Source organism: Rhincodon typus, chromosome 12 (assembly GCF_021869965.1).
Source record: "Rhincodon typus isolate 14 chromosome 12, sRhiTyp1.1, whole genome shotgun sequence".
Lineage (NCBI taxonomy): Eukaryota > Metazoa > Chordata > Chondrichthyes > Orectolobiformes > Rhincodontidae > Rhincodon > Rhincodon typus.
Genome location: NC_063343.1, coordinates 66298889 through 66312225, shown reverse-complemented (window position 1 = coordinate 66312225; position 13337 = coordinate 66298889). Strand labels below are relative to the sequence as shown.

The 13337-nt window shown below is 41.6% G+C and overlaps 2 protein-coding genes across 2 annotated transcripts in view; one reads left to right on the top strand and one right to left on the bottom strand.

The window, feature by feature from the left end:
• Positions 1-13337, top strand: part of ndufa2 (NADH:ubiquinone oxidoreductase subunit A2) — a 197232-nt gene that overhangs the window by 77506 nt on the left and 106389 nt on the right. The window lies entirely within an intron of this gene.
• The window catches only part of LOC109914129 (UDP-glucose 6-dehydrogenase-like), a 25131-nt gene continuing 14887 nt past the window's right edge, over positions 3094-13337 (bottom strand). Inside the window, exons 9-11 of the mRNA XM_048603905.1 lie at positions 10572-10663; positions 3757-3867; positions 3094-3295 (exon numbers count right to left, since the gene is read on the bottom strand). Of these exons, the coding sequence (XP_048459862.1) occupies positions 3188-3295; positions 3757-3867; positions 10572-10663 (311 nt within the window). The 3' untranslated portion in view covers positions 3094-3187. The remainder of the gene's footprint in view (positions 3296-3756; positions 3868-10571; positions 10664-13337) is intronic.

The window sequence follows — 13337 nt, the reverse complement described above, 5'->3', positions numbered from 1 at the left end:
TGTTATCTCAGATTCTCCAGCATCGGCAGTTCCTACTATCTCTGTAACACTTTGCCATCCTTACCTGGTTTGGCCTAAATAGGACTCCAGACCCACTTCCCTTCCCTAAAAGGGCATTAGTGAACCAGATGGGTTTTTATTATATTTGACAACAGTTTCATAGTCATTATTAGTTTGTTAATTCCAGATTTTTATTAGATTCAAAATCCACCATCTGTCATGGTGAGATTTGAACCTACCTGGGTCTCTGTATTCGTTGGCTAGCAATAATACCACGCGGTCATCACCTCCTCTGAAATCTTGTATATTTTGCTCTACCAACCAAACGGTACATCATTGTACACAAAGTATCAAATGCAGGTCCAACCAAAGCATATGTTTTGAGACCAGTTTTATTTCAAACAAGAGGGACTGTTGATGTTAAAGTGACAATGTCTGGGACAAGTGTTGACCCTCATTGTTGATGGTGTACGTGAAAACAAACTTGTAAACAAAATCCTTTCAGTTTCTAAATCTCAATTTTATTATGAAAGAGGCGTATCAAATAGGATTATTCTTCAATGTGAACACAAAACAAAAGGTTTACACAGAAGTGATCTTTATAAAAAGTCACCTGGTACAACCAATTCAGGAGTACGTACCATGTACATTTTTCACAGTATTAATTGATGCCTAACATCACTATTGAAAGTTATTAACTTGGGATTTATGTTTTCTGTTTCATTTCACAACCTACACACACTTCATCCCTCTGATTAAAGATTCTACTACTCTTATTTATCAAGTTGCTATCAATGCCAATAAATCCAATCCGGTGGTATTGGAGAAAAAAGTTCATCCAATTATCACAGATTGTGATAAGCCAGCTTTCATTAAAATAGAGAACAGGCATCTATATTTCACATTTCATAATAAACTAGGTTACTGACTCCAGTTTCTTGTTTAAAAAAATCTAAAATTTTGATCATGTCCAAACTTCATGGTTTGCAAACAATAATTCAATGGATTAAAATTCAGTATTAAAAATCCCCGGTTGCTAATTTCTCATTGGCTGTTTCCCTTGGGTTTTTAAATCCACTTATACATTTTTAAAGTAACTTTTCTTAAGGGTTAAGTAAGCCAGTGAAGACTCTGATCATTTTGAATGAAGCTCCATTCTTCTAGGAAGGTAATTAGCCATAGTCCAGGACAGACTGTAACATCGCTCGCTCTCTGTTTGAAGTGAGGGACAATTGGTGATATAGCTTGATGGGCAGCTCTCTACATCAGGCATGGGGCAGGCAAGGAGGCACTTCCCACGTTTAATTCAGCCAGAGTGTAAACTGAACCTGTGCTGTGATCTCAATTTGCACCGTGGCACCTCTCAACTGCCGTTGCTACCTCCTCCCAACACCATTTAACGTGCTACCTCCTCCCAACACCAGTTAACTCTTCCATCAGTGAGTTACAGGCGTAATTTTAACCTTACCATATGATCGAATGTGACATGTTTACACCGTTCTCGATTTTACTTGCTACTGAAGTCCTCAGCAAAGGTGTAGAACCTGTGCCCCTCTCTATCCTGTGGGATACTGCCTGGTGAATAAGAGTGAAGTGTCTCCCTGTGGTGAGGGAGATTCAAGGATTTCCTCGTTTCGCCATCAGCGGGTGTTCAATCTAAGGATCTCTGCTTTGACCAATAACAGAAGGGTCAAAGCACACCCCTATAAACATCCCTTTAAAGGTAGCAACTTGCTATGGTTCAAGGACCCAAGGCTGCTACTATATTAAGTCTGCCATTTGGTCATACAGAAATTTACTGAAAAAAGACTTGCTACCAAAGCTTTTTGTCTTGCACTCATCGAGACAAATGCAAGAATGCCAAATTTCAAATAATCACAACAATTTATACCACATAGAGGAAAAAAATGCTGATTGGCTGAAGCATTGCCATGGAGAAAGGAATGAGGAACTACAGTCACCCCCAAAGGAAATTCAGCTCCTGGGTAATTTCAAAAAGTCACAAGGACCTTGAAAATATTGTTCTGGTTTTCAGAGGGGGACCACAGTGTATGAATGTATGCTGCTTATATTAAAGACATAGCTTTGACAATCTTGTTCCAGCAACATCTTCAGTTTCTGTTGATGTTTCCATTTTGGAAAATCTAAGTTTGGATGTTTGAAGTGCTACCTCACATGGAGGACTTATTATAGAAAAAAAACGAAACTTCAAGCAAAGTTAAAAATCGAAAAGCCTAGTACCTTCCTCCCACTCCCTATGTGGCTTTGGACTTGGCATGAAGGTACCAATCTTCAATGAACAACAGCAGCAAAGAGTGCCAACTGTACAAAGTAGCAGCCTTTAGGCAGACTTATGTTTTGTTTGAAGGTTACAAAGTCAGGGCTCCTTAAAGGGATAGAAAAGGGAAGACAATTCGTGAAGATTCTGTTCACTTGGTCCTGGGTTACAAACTCTCCAGGGATTCAAGCGTTACCACAGAGAAAGGGCAGCAGGCCAACCCAGGAAAGAAATTGTCAGGTCATTAAACAAAGCTACGCTTTTAGGAAACATTGTTGTTGTTCTGGGGGGGGCAACGATCATGCTGTCTGATTGTCAACCAACATTCAATTGGATAACAGGAAAGCCTACCTGCTCTCCCAATGGCTGCTGGAAGGCAGTGCCCTGCAAGGGTGGAAATGTTAGGCAACCAGAGTCAGGAGTATGGGTGATGGTGAGGTTGAAGGCAGGAGATTCTGTTTTGGCACCTCCGTGAATACTTTCGGAGTTGGCACCCATGCTTGGTCGACGAGGAAAAAAAACTAGGACGATATATCCAAAGAACTAATTTTCTACATGTCCTCCTCCCCCGACTACAAACTTACTTAGAGTTATGATTAAAAATTCAGAATAACTTACTCAGTAACAACATTGCAGGTTAGACAATGTAACCTGTGCAAACATCTGCCAGCTCAAATGGGCCCTATCGAAAAGAAACAGTTACAAAAAAAAGACAAATTGAGGTGGTGGCGCCCCTCATCCCCCTCCCCCCCCAACCCTCGTAACACTTTCATAAAAACTACCTAAAAATTGTCAAGTAGTGTTATTTAGCATGATGGATATATATTGAAAATTTTTCCTCATTTATAAAAACAACTAATACCAAGTGTACAAAATGCATAACGGAAAGTCACAAGGAGCAGGTAACCATTAAATTTTTAGCTTCTTGGTGGGGGGAGCTTGCAAGTCGATCCTGGAAATATCTTTGTTGGCTGTGAATGGTATCCTCTCAGTCACCTTCTTTCCAATAGTTTCAACCTGTTAAATGGAATTTGGGAAACAAAAATTGCATTAAAGGCCCCATTAGATTGTGGCTCAGAGCAGTCCAAACATTTCCTCTAAGTTGGTCTCCTGGTAGGGTCAATGGAAGATGAGGAGGCTCTCCTAAAATTAAATTTCAGCAAAACAGCGATGTGGATTTATTTCACACATTTGACAGTAAATAACACTCCATTCGCAAGCGAACTGGACAGCCGAACATGGGAGGAATTTTAGCTGAAGTGGCCAAACATTAGATAAACATTGGCCTCGATGTGGCTAATCAAATTCTTTTGTCCATTTTGAGTGAAAGACATTAAACAGAGTTGAGGCTTCCAAGTGAATAATCATCAGAATATCAGAGCCATTGCTTGCCTAGCTACCTCAACCAGCCATGGACTTGACCAAAGGTATCTGTCCCAATGCTGGATTGAGTCCTTTTCTGCCATTTATTCCCTTACCTGGAAACCAAGGTGCTGAAGCTTTTCATGGAGACTGTCTAGAATGCGTCTGCCATCAAAGATAAATGCAGGTTTCAGCATTGCTTTGTAGATCCTCTCATAGTCCAGCTCCTGAAAGGCCACAAATTTAAACTGAGATAAGGACAGAATCTGCAAATAATATCCTAGTTAAACACAACATTATAGTAAATGCAAGTTTACAAACTCATTCTACTCAAGACTGCAGAACAGACTGAAATGAGGAACAAACATGTACAAAAATTAAATTTGAACATGCAGAGTTACTGTAATATCACTTCAGCATCCAGATTACAGATCTTCCCCAACTTCAACATATGCTTTTAGGCAAGAATAGCAGGGTCATTACGTGCATTTCCCAACTAAAAGAAAAGTCTTCCTGTATAAAGTGCCTTCTTTACATTCAAATGTCTCAATTCCATTACATTCACTCAATGTTACATACTGTAGCAACGTAGGGAATCCAACAGCCAATCTGCATACAGCAACCACCACAAACAACCATGTGAAGGTGACAAGATCATCTATTTTTGTAATGTTGATCAAAAGATAGGTCAGGACACCAAGGAGACCTCCTGATCCTCTTCACCTTAGGAGGCAGATAGGGCCAAAACCTCGGAGGGAACACTGTGCTAAGTGTCAAATTAGATTTTGTACTCAAGGCTCTGAAGTGGGATTTGAACTCAATAATCTTTACTCAGACGCAGAACTTGAGGTGGCAGGAAGGGGCTATCAGTACTGAGACTGCAGTCCACTCGTTCCTACAACTAAACAACAATATGGATAGAAATAAACAGTGTTCCTCAAGCTCATCCGTTTCCTCGTCTCCCTTAGCAAATACACCCTTCAATTCCATTATGACTCCTTGGTAACATTCATGGCTTCCCACACAGCGTATAATCTTAATATGGATAGACAGTGTGCAGTAGTGATATCACTGGACTAGTAATCCCAGGCTAATGCTCTGGGGGTGTATGTTCAAATCCTACCATGGCTTCTGGTGGAAATTTATAATTCTGGAATATAAAGCTAGTCTCAGTCATGGTGACCTAGATTTGTGATACAGGGTACAAATTCAAAATTTGCAGATGGTATAAAGTATGAGGTTAGTAAAGGCAGGAAACCTCAATCTTTAAAATGTACATGGAGAGCACTTGAGATATGATAATATTGAAGGCTATGGGTCAAGTGCTGGAAAGTGGGATCGGTATAGATAGGTCAGTGATCACTTGATGGGCCAAAAGGCCTCATCTGTGCTGTATGACTCTTCACAAGAGCGTAAATAGACAGCAGTAGGTTCAAGGCTACAGCCCACCACCACTTTCTCAAGGGCAATTAGGGACAGGCAATACCCACATTCTGTGAGTGAATAAGAAAGTTCAGAAAGACAGTGAATTCCAGGAGAGACAGATAGGCTGGTGGAGTGAGCAGACATACAACAGATCAAACTCAATGAAGGAAAGTGAGAGCTGCTAAGTTTTGGTATGATGAATGAGAAAAGACGACACCAGATATCTAATCATATTTTTGATGGGAATGCAAGAATAGTATCAGTGCAGAAATCTTTCAAGGGGACAGCACCAAAGAAAAACATTCCCATTTTTATAGTTCCCTTCATGATTACATGTCTCAAAGCCCTTTACAACTGATGAAGGTCTTTGTGAAGGTCCAGTTACTGTTGTAACGTGGGAAATGGAGCAGCAAATTTATGAACAGCAAGCTCCCACAAACAACAATGTGATAATAGTCTGATGATCTGTTCTTTAATGATGCTCAATGAGGGATAAATTTTGGCCAAGACATCAGGGATCACTCTCTCCTCGTCTTCAAAATAGTGGCCTGTGATACATCACAAAGGGCAAGTTGGAGTTTTGGTTTAACATCTCATCTGAATGATGGCACCTCAGAGTGCAGTGCTCCCTCAGTCCCACATTGCAATTTTCAACTTGATGGTTTGCCTCGTTTGACATAACCCCTTTAGACCAGCACACTGTCAAGTAAAGCCAAGGTGACACACACACACACACACAAGGGATCCTGTGCTTTACAAGTAGAGGCAGAAAGCACGAAAGCCAGGATTTAACACTTTACAAAACACCAGTCTGATCCCAGTTAGAATACCGTGTACAATTCTGAGGACTGTACTTTGGGAAGAATATGAAGGATTTGGTGAATGCGCACAACAGTTTACAAAAATAGTATTGGAACTCAAACTAAATCAAACCAATGAAAATCACAAAGAGGTTTTATAGAAAATATAAAGAGAAATAATGGTTTGCATTTGCTGGAGGGTCAGTAATCAGAGGAAACAAATTCAAGGGAATAGGCTAAATGACCAGAGAGAAGATAGTGAGAAACTATTATTATGCAATAAGTGGTTTGGATTGGGATTCTGCTGATGATAAGTTGGTGGGTACAGACTCAATAGTAACTGTTGTAAGAGATTCTTACAGCTGGGTACTGACTCTGAGAGAATCTTCTCTGGGCAGATTTGCTGCCACCAAACCTTCCTGCAATACTGGTCTGTAGCCTTACCAGTATTAAGCGGTAGAGGACTAACCATTAATAAGTCTTTGGCAGAAGCGGCATGTACTTGAGTAACAGGTGATTTATTATGTAATAGTAACATGACATTAGCTTAAGACTGGTGAAGGGATTGAAACAGATTTGATTAGTTAAGGGTATAAATTTTAATTGGAAAACCAAGTGGGAACCACTGATGTACAAAGGCAGGCAGGGAGTGCAGGAATGCTGCTATCAGCAGGATAGCACCAGCCTTAGGTGAAATACAGATATACAATGCCTGTGTAAACTGGGAAAATAATTCAAAAGTTGGAATTTCAATACATAATGTCTTGTATAAAGCTGGGAGGTGCCTTTAACCCAGCAGAGTTGGTTCATTATTAAGACTAGCTCTCCCCATGCACACATGGAAATAATTTATCATTTGACCTGTTTCCAGCGTCTAGTATCCATTTGTCAAGTTGTACAACAATGGTTTAACTGTATTGGTAGAAGACAAGGATGGAACATGGAGGATGCTCTCAGGTTGCAATCTGATGTCGATCAACTGATAAATTGGACAAAGCAGTGGGAGGTGAACTTTATTCGTGATCAGTGCGAGCTGATGAACTTTCAAAGATCTAATGAGGGAAGGTGAATGGTAGGTCCCTAAGGAGTATTGAGGAACAAAGGGCCTTGGTGTACAAGTCTCTACATTTCCAAAGGTGTCAGCACAGGTAGACAGGGTGGTGAAGGCGGCTTACGGGATGCTTCACTTCATTAGCCAGAGCATGGAATACAGGAGCAAGGAAGTCTTGTTACAACTTCATAAAACATTGGTCAGGCCATAGATGAAATACTCTTTGCAGTTCTAGTGGCTACACTATTGGAAGGATGGGATTGCACTGGAGAGGGTACAGAGGAGAATCACCAGGAGATAGTAAGAACTGCCGATGCTGGAGTCAGAGACAACACAGTGTGGAGCTGGAAGAACACAGCAGGCCAGGCAGCATCAGAGGAGCAGGAAAGCTGACGTTTTGGGTTGGGACCCTTCTTGTATGTTGCCTGGCATGAAAAGTCACAGTTCTGAGGAGAGACTGGGTTTGTTTTCTTTGGAGCAGAGGAGGCTGAGGGGGGATCTGATTATGGTGTACAAAATTGAGAAGCATTGACAGAGTAGATCACAAGAGTCTCTTCCTCATTGCAGACATGTCTAAGACCAAAGTGCATAAGTTTAAAGTGTGGAGTATGAGACAACACATTGTTGAGGTGGAGGAAATGGGGAGAGGGAAGGGAGCTCAGAAATAAAGAGAGGAGGGGTGGGGCTGGGGAAGGTAGGTGGGATTGTTATAGGTGAGTGCAGGTCGGGAGTGATGGGCATTGGTCAGTGGGATGAGTGGGGCAGTGTGACACCACCCATAAACTGGAGGAGCAGCACCTCATATTCTGCCTTGCGAGCCTGCAGCCCAATGGCCTAAACATGGAATTCACCAGTTTTAAAATCTCCCCACCCCCAGCCTCATCCCATGACGAACCCTCCCTCTCATCCCCGCCTCCTTGACCTGACACAGCCTGTCCATCTTCTCTCATACCTATCCGCCCTACCCTTCCCCCTCCCCATTTCTGAAGATGGGTCCTGACTCGAAACACCAACTTTCCTGCTCCTCTGATGCTGCCTGGCCTGCTGTGTTCCTCCAGCTCCACACGGTGTTATCTCTGACTCCAGCATCTGCAGTTCTTGCTATCTCTAAAGTGAGGAGTATGTTGTCTTCAGGACATCTGAGGAAAATAATTTTCATTTAGAGGATGGTAGATATATGGAACATACTGCCTGAAAGAGTGCTGGAGGCAGGTACTCTTGTAACATTTAAGAAGCATTTGGATGAGGATTTAAAATGTCAGGTCATAGTAGGCAAAGGACCAAGTGCTGGGAAATGGGATTAGTGTAGTTTGGTGTTAGTTGGTCAGCAGACATAGTGGGCTGAACAGCCTGTTTCTATGCTGTATGACTATCTCCTGAGAGACCCCAGACTAACCTAAGTTACCTATACTGTTAGCATCCAAGACTAACAGACTAGCTAGCTCCTCCCAGAGACAGTTACTTAAATCCAATTGGTGGAGCTGTGTTGGTATCTTAGTTAGCCTTTTCAGAGTCAACTGCCTAATACAAAAGTAACCTTCAAAAGTGAATTAAATAAATAATAATAAGAAAATTGCAGAGATATGAGCAAAGGGTTGGTGAGCAGGACAAACTTATTGCTCTCATTAAAAGCTAGTTCAGTTTTGATGGGGCTGCATGGTCTCATCTAGGCTGCAGGATTCTATGAAATGTGAATACACACAGCTCACCATACAGAATAAAGGTTCAACAGGTAATAAAGCAACGGTTCTGACACTCTCAGAAGTTAACATGATCCTCATTTCACCTTATAATGATTTTAATAAATGAGTTTTAAACAACAACCAGAATATTAACTAAAATATTTTACCACTGACCCTTGGCCAGATTCTTTTGTGAATATTGGCTTTCCAAGCAAGCAAAGGAAGACACAACTGGAGTAAACTACTGCAGAACCTATTCTTCCCTTGTTGTACGATCACTTCCACTGTATAAAGACGGTGGATGCTACCAAACATTTTACAACATTAACAATTTTCATCTCAGTCACTGGAGGTGAAGGCTTAGTGGCATTATCGCTGGACTATTAATCCAGAGACCCAGATAATGTTCTGGGCACCCGGGTTTGAATCTCGCCACAGTAGATGGTAGAATTTGAATTCAATAAATATCTGGAATTAAGAATCTAATGATGACCACGAACCCATTGTCGATTGTTGGAAAAACCCATCTGGTTCAGTAAAGTCCTTTAGGGAAGGAAACTGCCATCCTTACCTGGTCTGGACTACGTGTGACTCCAGACCCACAGCAATGTGGTTGACTCTGCACTGCCCTCTGGGCAATTAGGGACGGGCAATAAATGCTGCCTAGCCAGTGACACCCTCATCCGTGAATGAATGAAAAAAAAGGGCTATTGTTCCTGTCCTGGGAAACTCTCCTTATTGTAAGTAAAAATAGATCCATGTATGTGGTGCAGCAGCAAGCCACAGAGCAGGAAAGTTCCCATGTCAAACCCTGGCCTATAGTCAAGGCATGGTCCACCTTCAGAATGGGAGTTAGGCCTCAGAATTTTTCCAATACAAATTGAAAATCATGGGAATTGGCCTAAAAAGGTGACTCCTGTATTTGAATATTGATTAATTAAACCTAATTGTCATTTGGATTTCATAACACTTTACATACATAGGAACAGCAGTAGGCCATTCAGCCCCATGAGCCTATTCCGCCCTTCAACAAGATCATGCCCAATCCATGGTCTAATTCCAAAAACCTGCCTTTGGCCCATACCACTTAATCCCTTTGCTTCACAAAAGCTCATATATCCCAGATTTAATATTGCCAACTGATCCAGCTTCCACTGCTATTTGTGGAAGAGAGTTCCAAAATTCTACCACCCATTGTGTGTAGAAATGTTCCCAATCATCTCTCTTCAGCAGTCTGGCACTAATTTTTAGACTATGCCCCCCAGTTCTAGAATCCCAAAAAAGTGAAAATAGTTTATCTTTATTGAGCCTGTCTTTTCCTGTTTACACCTTGAAGAATTCGACCATATCATCCCTTACGTGACAGAGGTACGTGGGGGAAGAAAAGGAACAGGAAGTTTTGTTGATAGGGTGAGACAGAAGGGTGGGAGGAGATTCCTGCAGACTTAAAACACCAACACAGACCTGTTTCAATGCAAATGTACACATGTTTTGAGAGGCTTGGTTAGCTCAATTGGCTGGACAGCTACAGTGAAGGTTCCAATGCCAACAGTGCTGGTTCAGTCTCCACACTGGCTATGATAATTCATGCAACGCATCTCCTCACTTTACCCAATGCCTGTGGAATGGAGTCACCTTAAGTCCAACTAACCAACTCTCTCCCTCTAATGGAAGGAGATATAAAGATATTTTGTGAACTATGGCTAACTACTTTGTGCTATACCAACATGTCTGGTACAATTCATGTATTTAGTAATGTATTGAAATTAAGTCAGGACTTTGTGTGTCTCCTCTACACAATTTTTACTGGGATAGGCATATCTCACAACACAGGATAGACTTGATTCCAACAACTCTACAGTCAAATAAATGGATTTTTGTGTCAATGGGCACCAAATCCAGGCAGCATCAGGGTGAAAAGTAGGAAGGAATAAAGAGGAGGAAATAGCCATAGCAGCAGTTATTTTTAATACCTTAAACATATCCCATTCTGTGCAGATCACAATAGCGTGGGCATTCTTACAAGCCTCATAAGGGTCTAAAGAGACGGTGACCAAACGTGACACTAATAAAAAGAAAAGAACTTGCATTAAAAGATGAACAACCTACATTTCATACCATCCTTCAAAACTGCAGTGTGCACTCAGGCCATTTTATAATCAAATAAAGTACTTTTGAGGCATTGTTCCTGTGGTAACATTGATACCTCAGATGCCAATGTGTGCATAGCAAGATCCCACAAGCAGCCGTGTGATAATGACCAGATAACTGGGTTTTTTTTGTGATGTTAGTCGAGGCATTAGTAATTGTCAAATGTACTGGCATAAACCACCTTCTAAATTTATGGTCATGAGCCCTTTCACATGCACCCGAGGGGGGTGCCTCAGTTTAACATCTCAGCTAAAAGACTGCACCAAGAATACCACCCACTGAGACACACGTGTGTGCGCGCGTCCATGTGTGTCTGTGTCTCAGTGGATGGTATTCTCAGTGTGGTTTTTAATATATACATATGTTTATATTGCTTACACAGCCTCAGGACACCCTAAAACACAGTGCAACCATGAAGTGCAACCACAAATATTGATGCAATTGTCTTTAGATGAAGGGTCACTGGTGCAGGTGATTAGGATGAGAATGCCCTTTGCTTCCCAAACCTCTCCGTTTTTAAAAGAAAGGGTTACCCAACACTCAGTAAGATGACATAAATCAAAACTCTCAGAATGGTACAGAATAGGAGGAGGTCATTCACCCCATCATGCTGGTGCTAGCTTTTTAAGGTATGTATTCAATGAATGATAGATTGGGAAATGTTGATGTCCAAATGGATCTGGGTGTCCTTGCAGACTAGTCACTCAAGCGGTGAGGGTGATCTCCCAGTATCTGTGATGGCGATGAGAACAGGCAGCTGAGGTCTCGCGGAGAGGGAGCTAAAAGGTAGAGATTGGGGCCCCAGCAAGAACTGGTGAACTTTTAACTTTATTCCTTTATTTTTCTAGGTCATATTAAAGGGGCATTTAATGTTAACTATTACCTTATTTCTTTATTTTTCTGCTTATTCAATGAAGATCTCTAATGTTTAACTCTTAACTTTGTTTCTTTTACTACTTTGTACCCTAGTTTTTTTATACCTAGGTACCTTTATACCCAAGATGGTGCCGTGTGGCGGTATTAGACATTTTTCACTGTACTCCTGTACTTGAGTACGTGACAATAAATCTAGATCAAGGCAAGCATATGGATGTAGCGAGCAGTTAGGAAGGTAAACGGTATGTTGGCCTTCATTGCAAGAGGGTTTGAGTACAGGAGCAAGAATAGCTTACTTGGTGAGACCACCTCAGGGGAGGCAATGGCCTAGTGCTGCAGTTAATGTTCTGGGAACTCTGGTTCAAATCCTGCCAAGGCAGATGGCGGTATCTGAATTCAATAAAAATTTGCAACTAAAAGTGTAATGATGACCATGAAACCATTGTCAATTCTTGGAAAGATCCATCTGGTTCACTAATGGCCTTTAGGGAAGGAAACTGCCATCCTTTCCTGGTCTGGCCACATGTGACTCCAGACCCACAACACAGTGGTTGACTCTTAACTGCATTCTGGGCAATTAGGGATGGGCAAAAAAATGCTGGCCTAGTCGGCAATGCCCTCAGCCTATGAATGAATTTAAAAAAAAAACACCTGGAGTATTGAGTGCAGTTTTGGTCTCTTTGCAAAGGGAAAGATATACTTGCCGTAGAGGGAATGCAGCAAAGGTTCACCTGACTGATTCCTGAGATGGCAGGTTTGTCATACGAGGAGAGATTGGATCAACTGGGCCTGTATTTCGCTTAGGAGAATGAGAGGGGGGCCTCTTTGAAACATATAAAATTCTGGTCACACTGGATCGAGGGAATATGTTTTTTTCAGCTGGGGCTTCCATATCGAGGGGGTAATGGTCTCAGTATATGGGGTAGGCCATTTTGGACCAGGATGAAGAGAAATACCTTCATTAGAGGGTGCGGAACCTATGGAATTCTCCACTGCAGGAGGCTGTGGAAGCTAACTCACTGAATCTATTTAATAATGAAATAGATGTATTTCTAAAACCTAAACGTATAAAAGGGGTATGAGGATAGAGGAGGAGTTTGGTGTTGAGATAGAGGATAGATGATCATATTGAATGGTGGAACAGATTCGATGGGGCAAACAGTGCCTAATTTGTATGTTTCTAAGTCCCATTGCTGTGCTGCTACAGTTTAGTCCTTTCTCATGTTTATCCAAACAGAGTGTATTTTCCCACTCTCTATGACTCAAATATGGTGCTGTTATCTATCCAGGCCTGTGATATCACGTCAGTTCCGAACTCAGAAGCCTCTTAAAGTGCACAAATAAAGCTTAAAATGTTCATGGATACCACCTTCAGTTACAGGTTAAGAATGCATACATTAAAAAGGTCAACACTGTGCCAATGTTGGTATCTTCATTAATTCAGTTTCAGTCAGAAAGAACGGCAATCTTTCCACAGTAATCTGCCAGAACCCAGGAGTGACTCCGCTGGTAAGAAACAAGACACCATTGCCCGCGCACAAACAGCAGAAACTTTATAAACCACCTGGGCTAACAAGCTTCACAAAAGGTGAAAATCGAAAATAAATGAATGCGAACCAAAGGAGGAGTTCATTGTGCAAGAGATAGTAGGAACTGCAGATGCTGGAAAATCTTAGATAACAAGGTGTAGAGCTGGATGAACACAGCAGGCC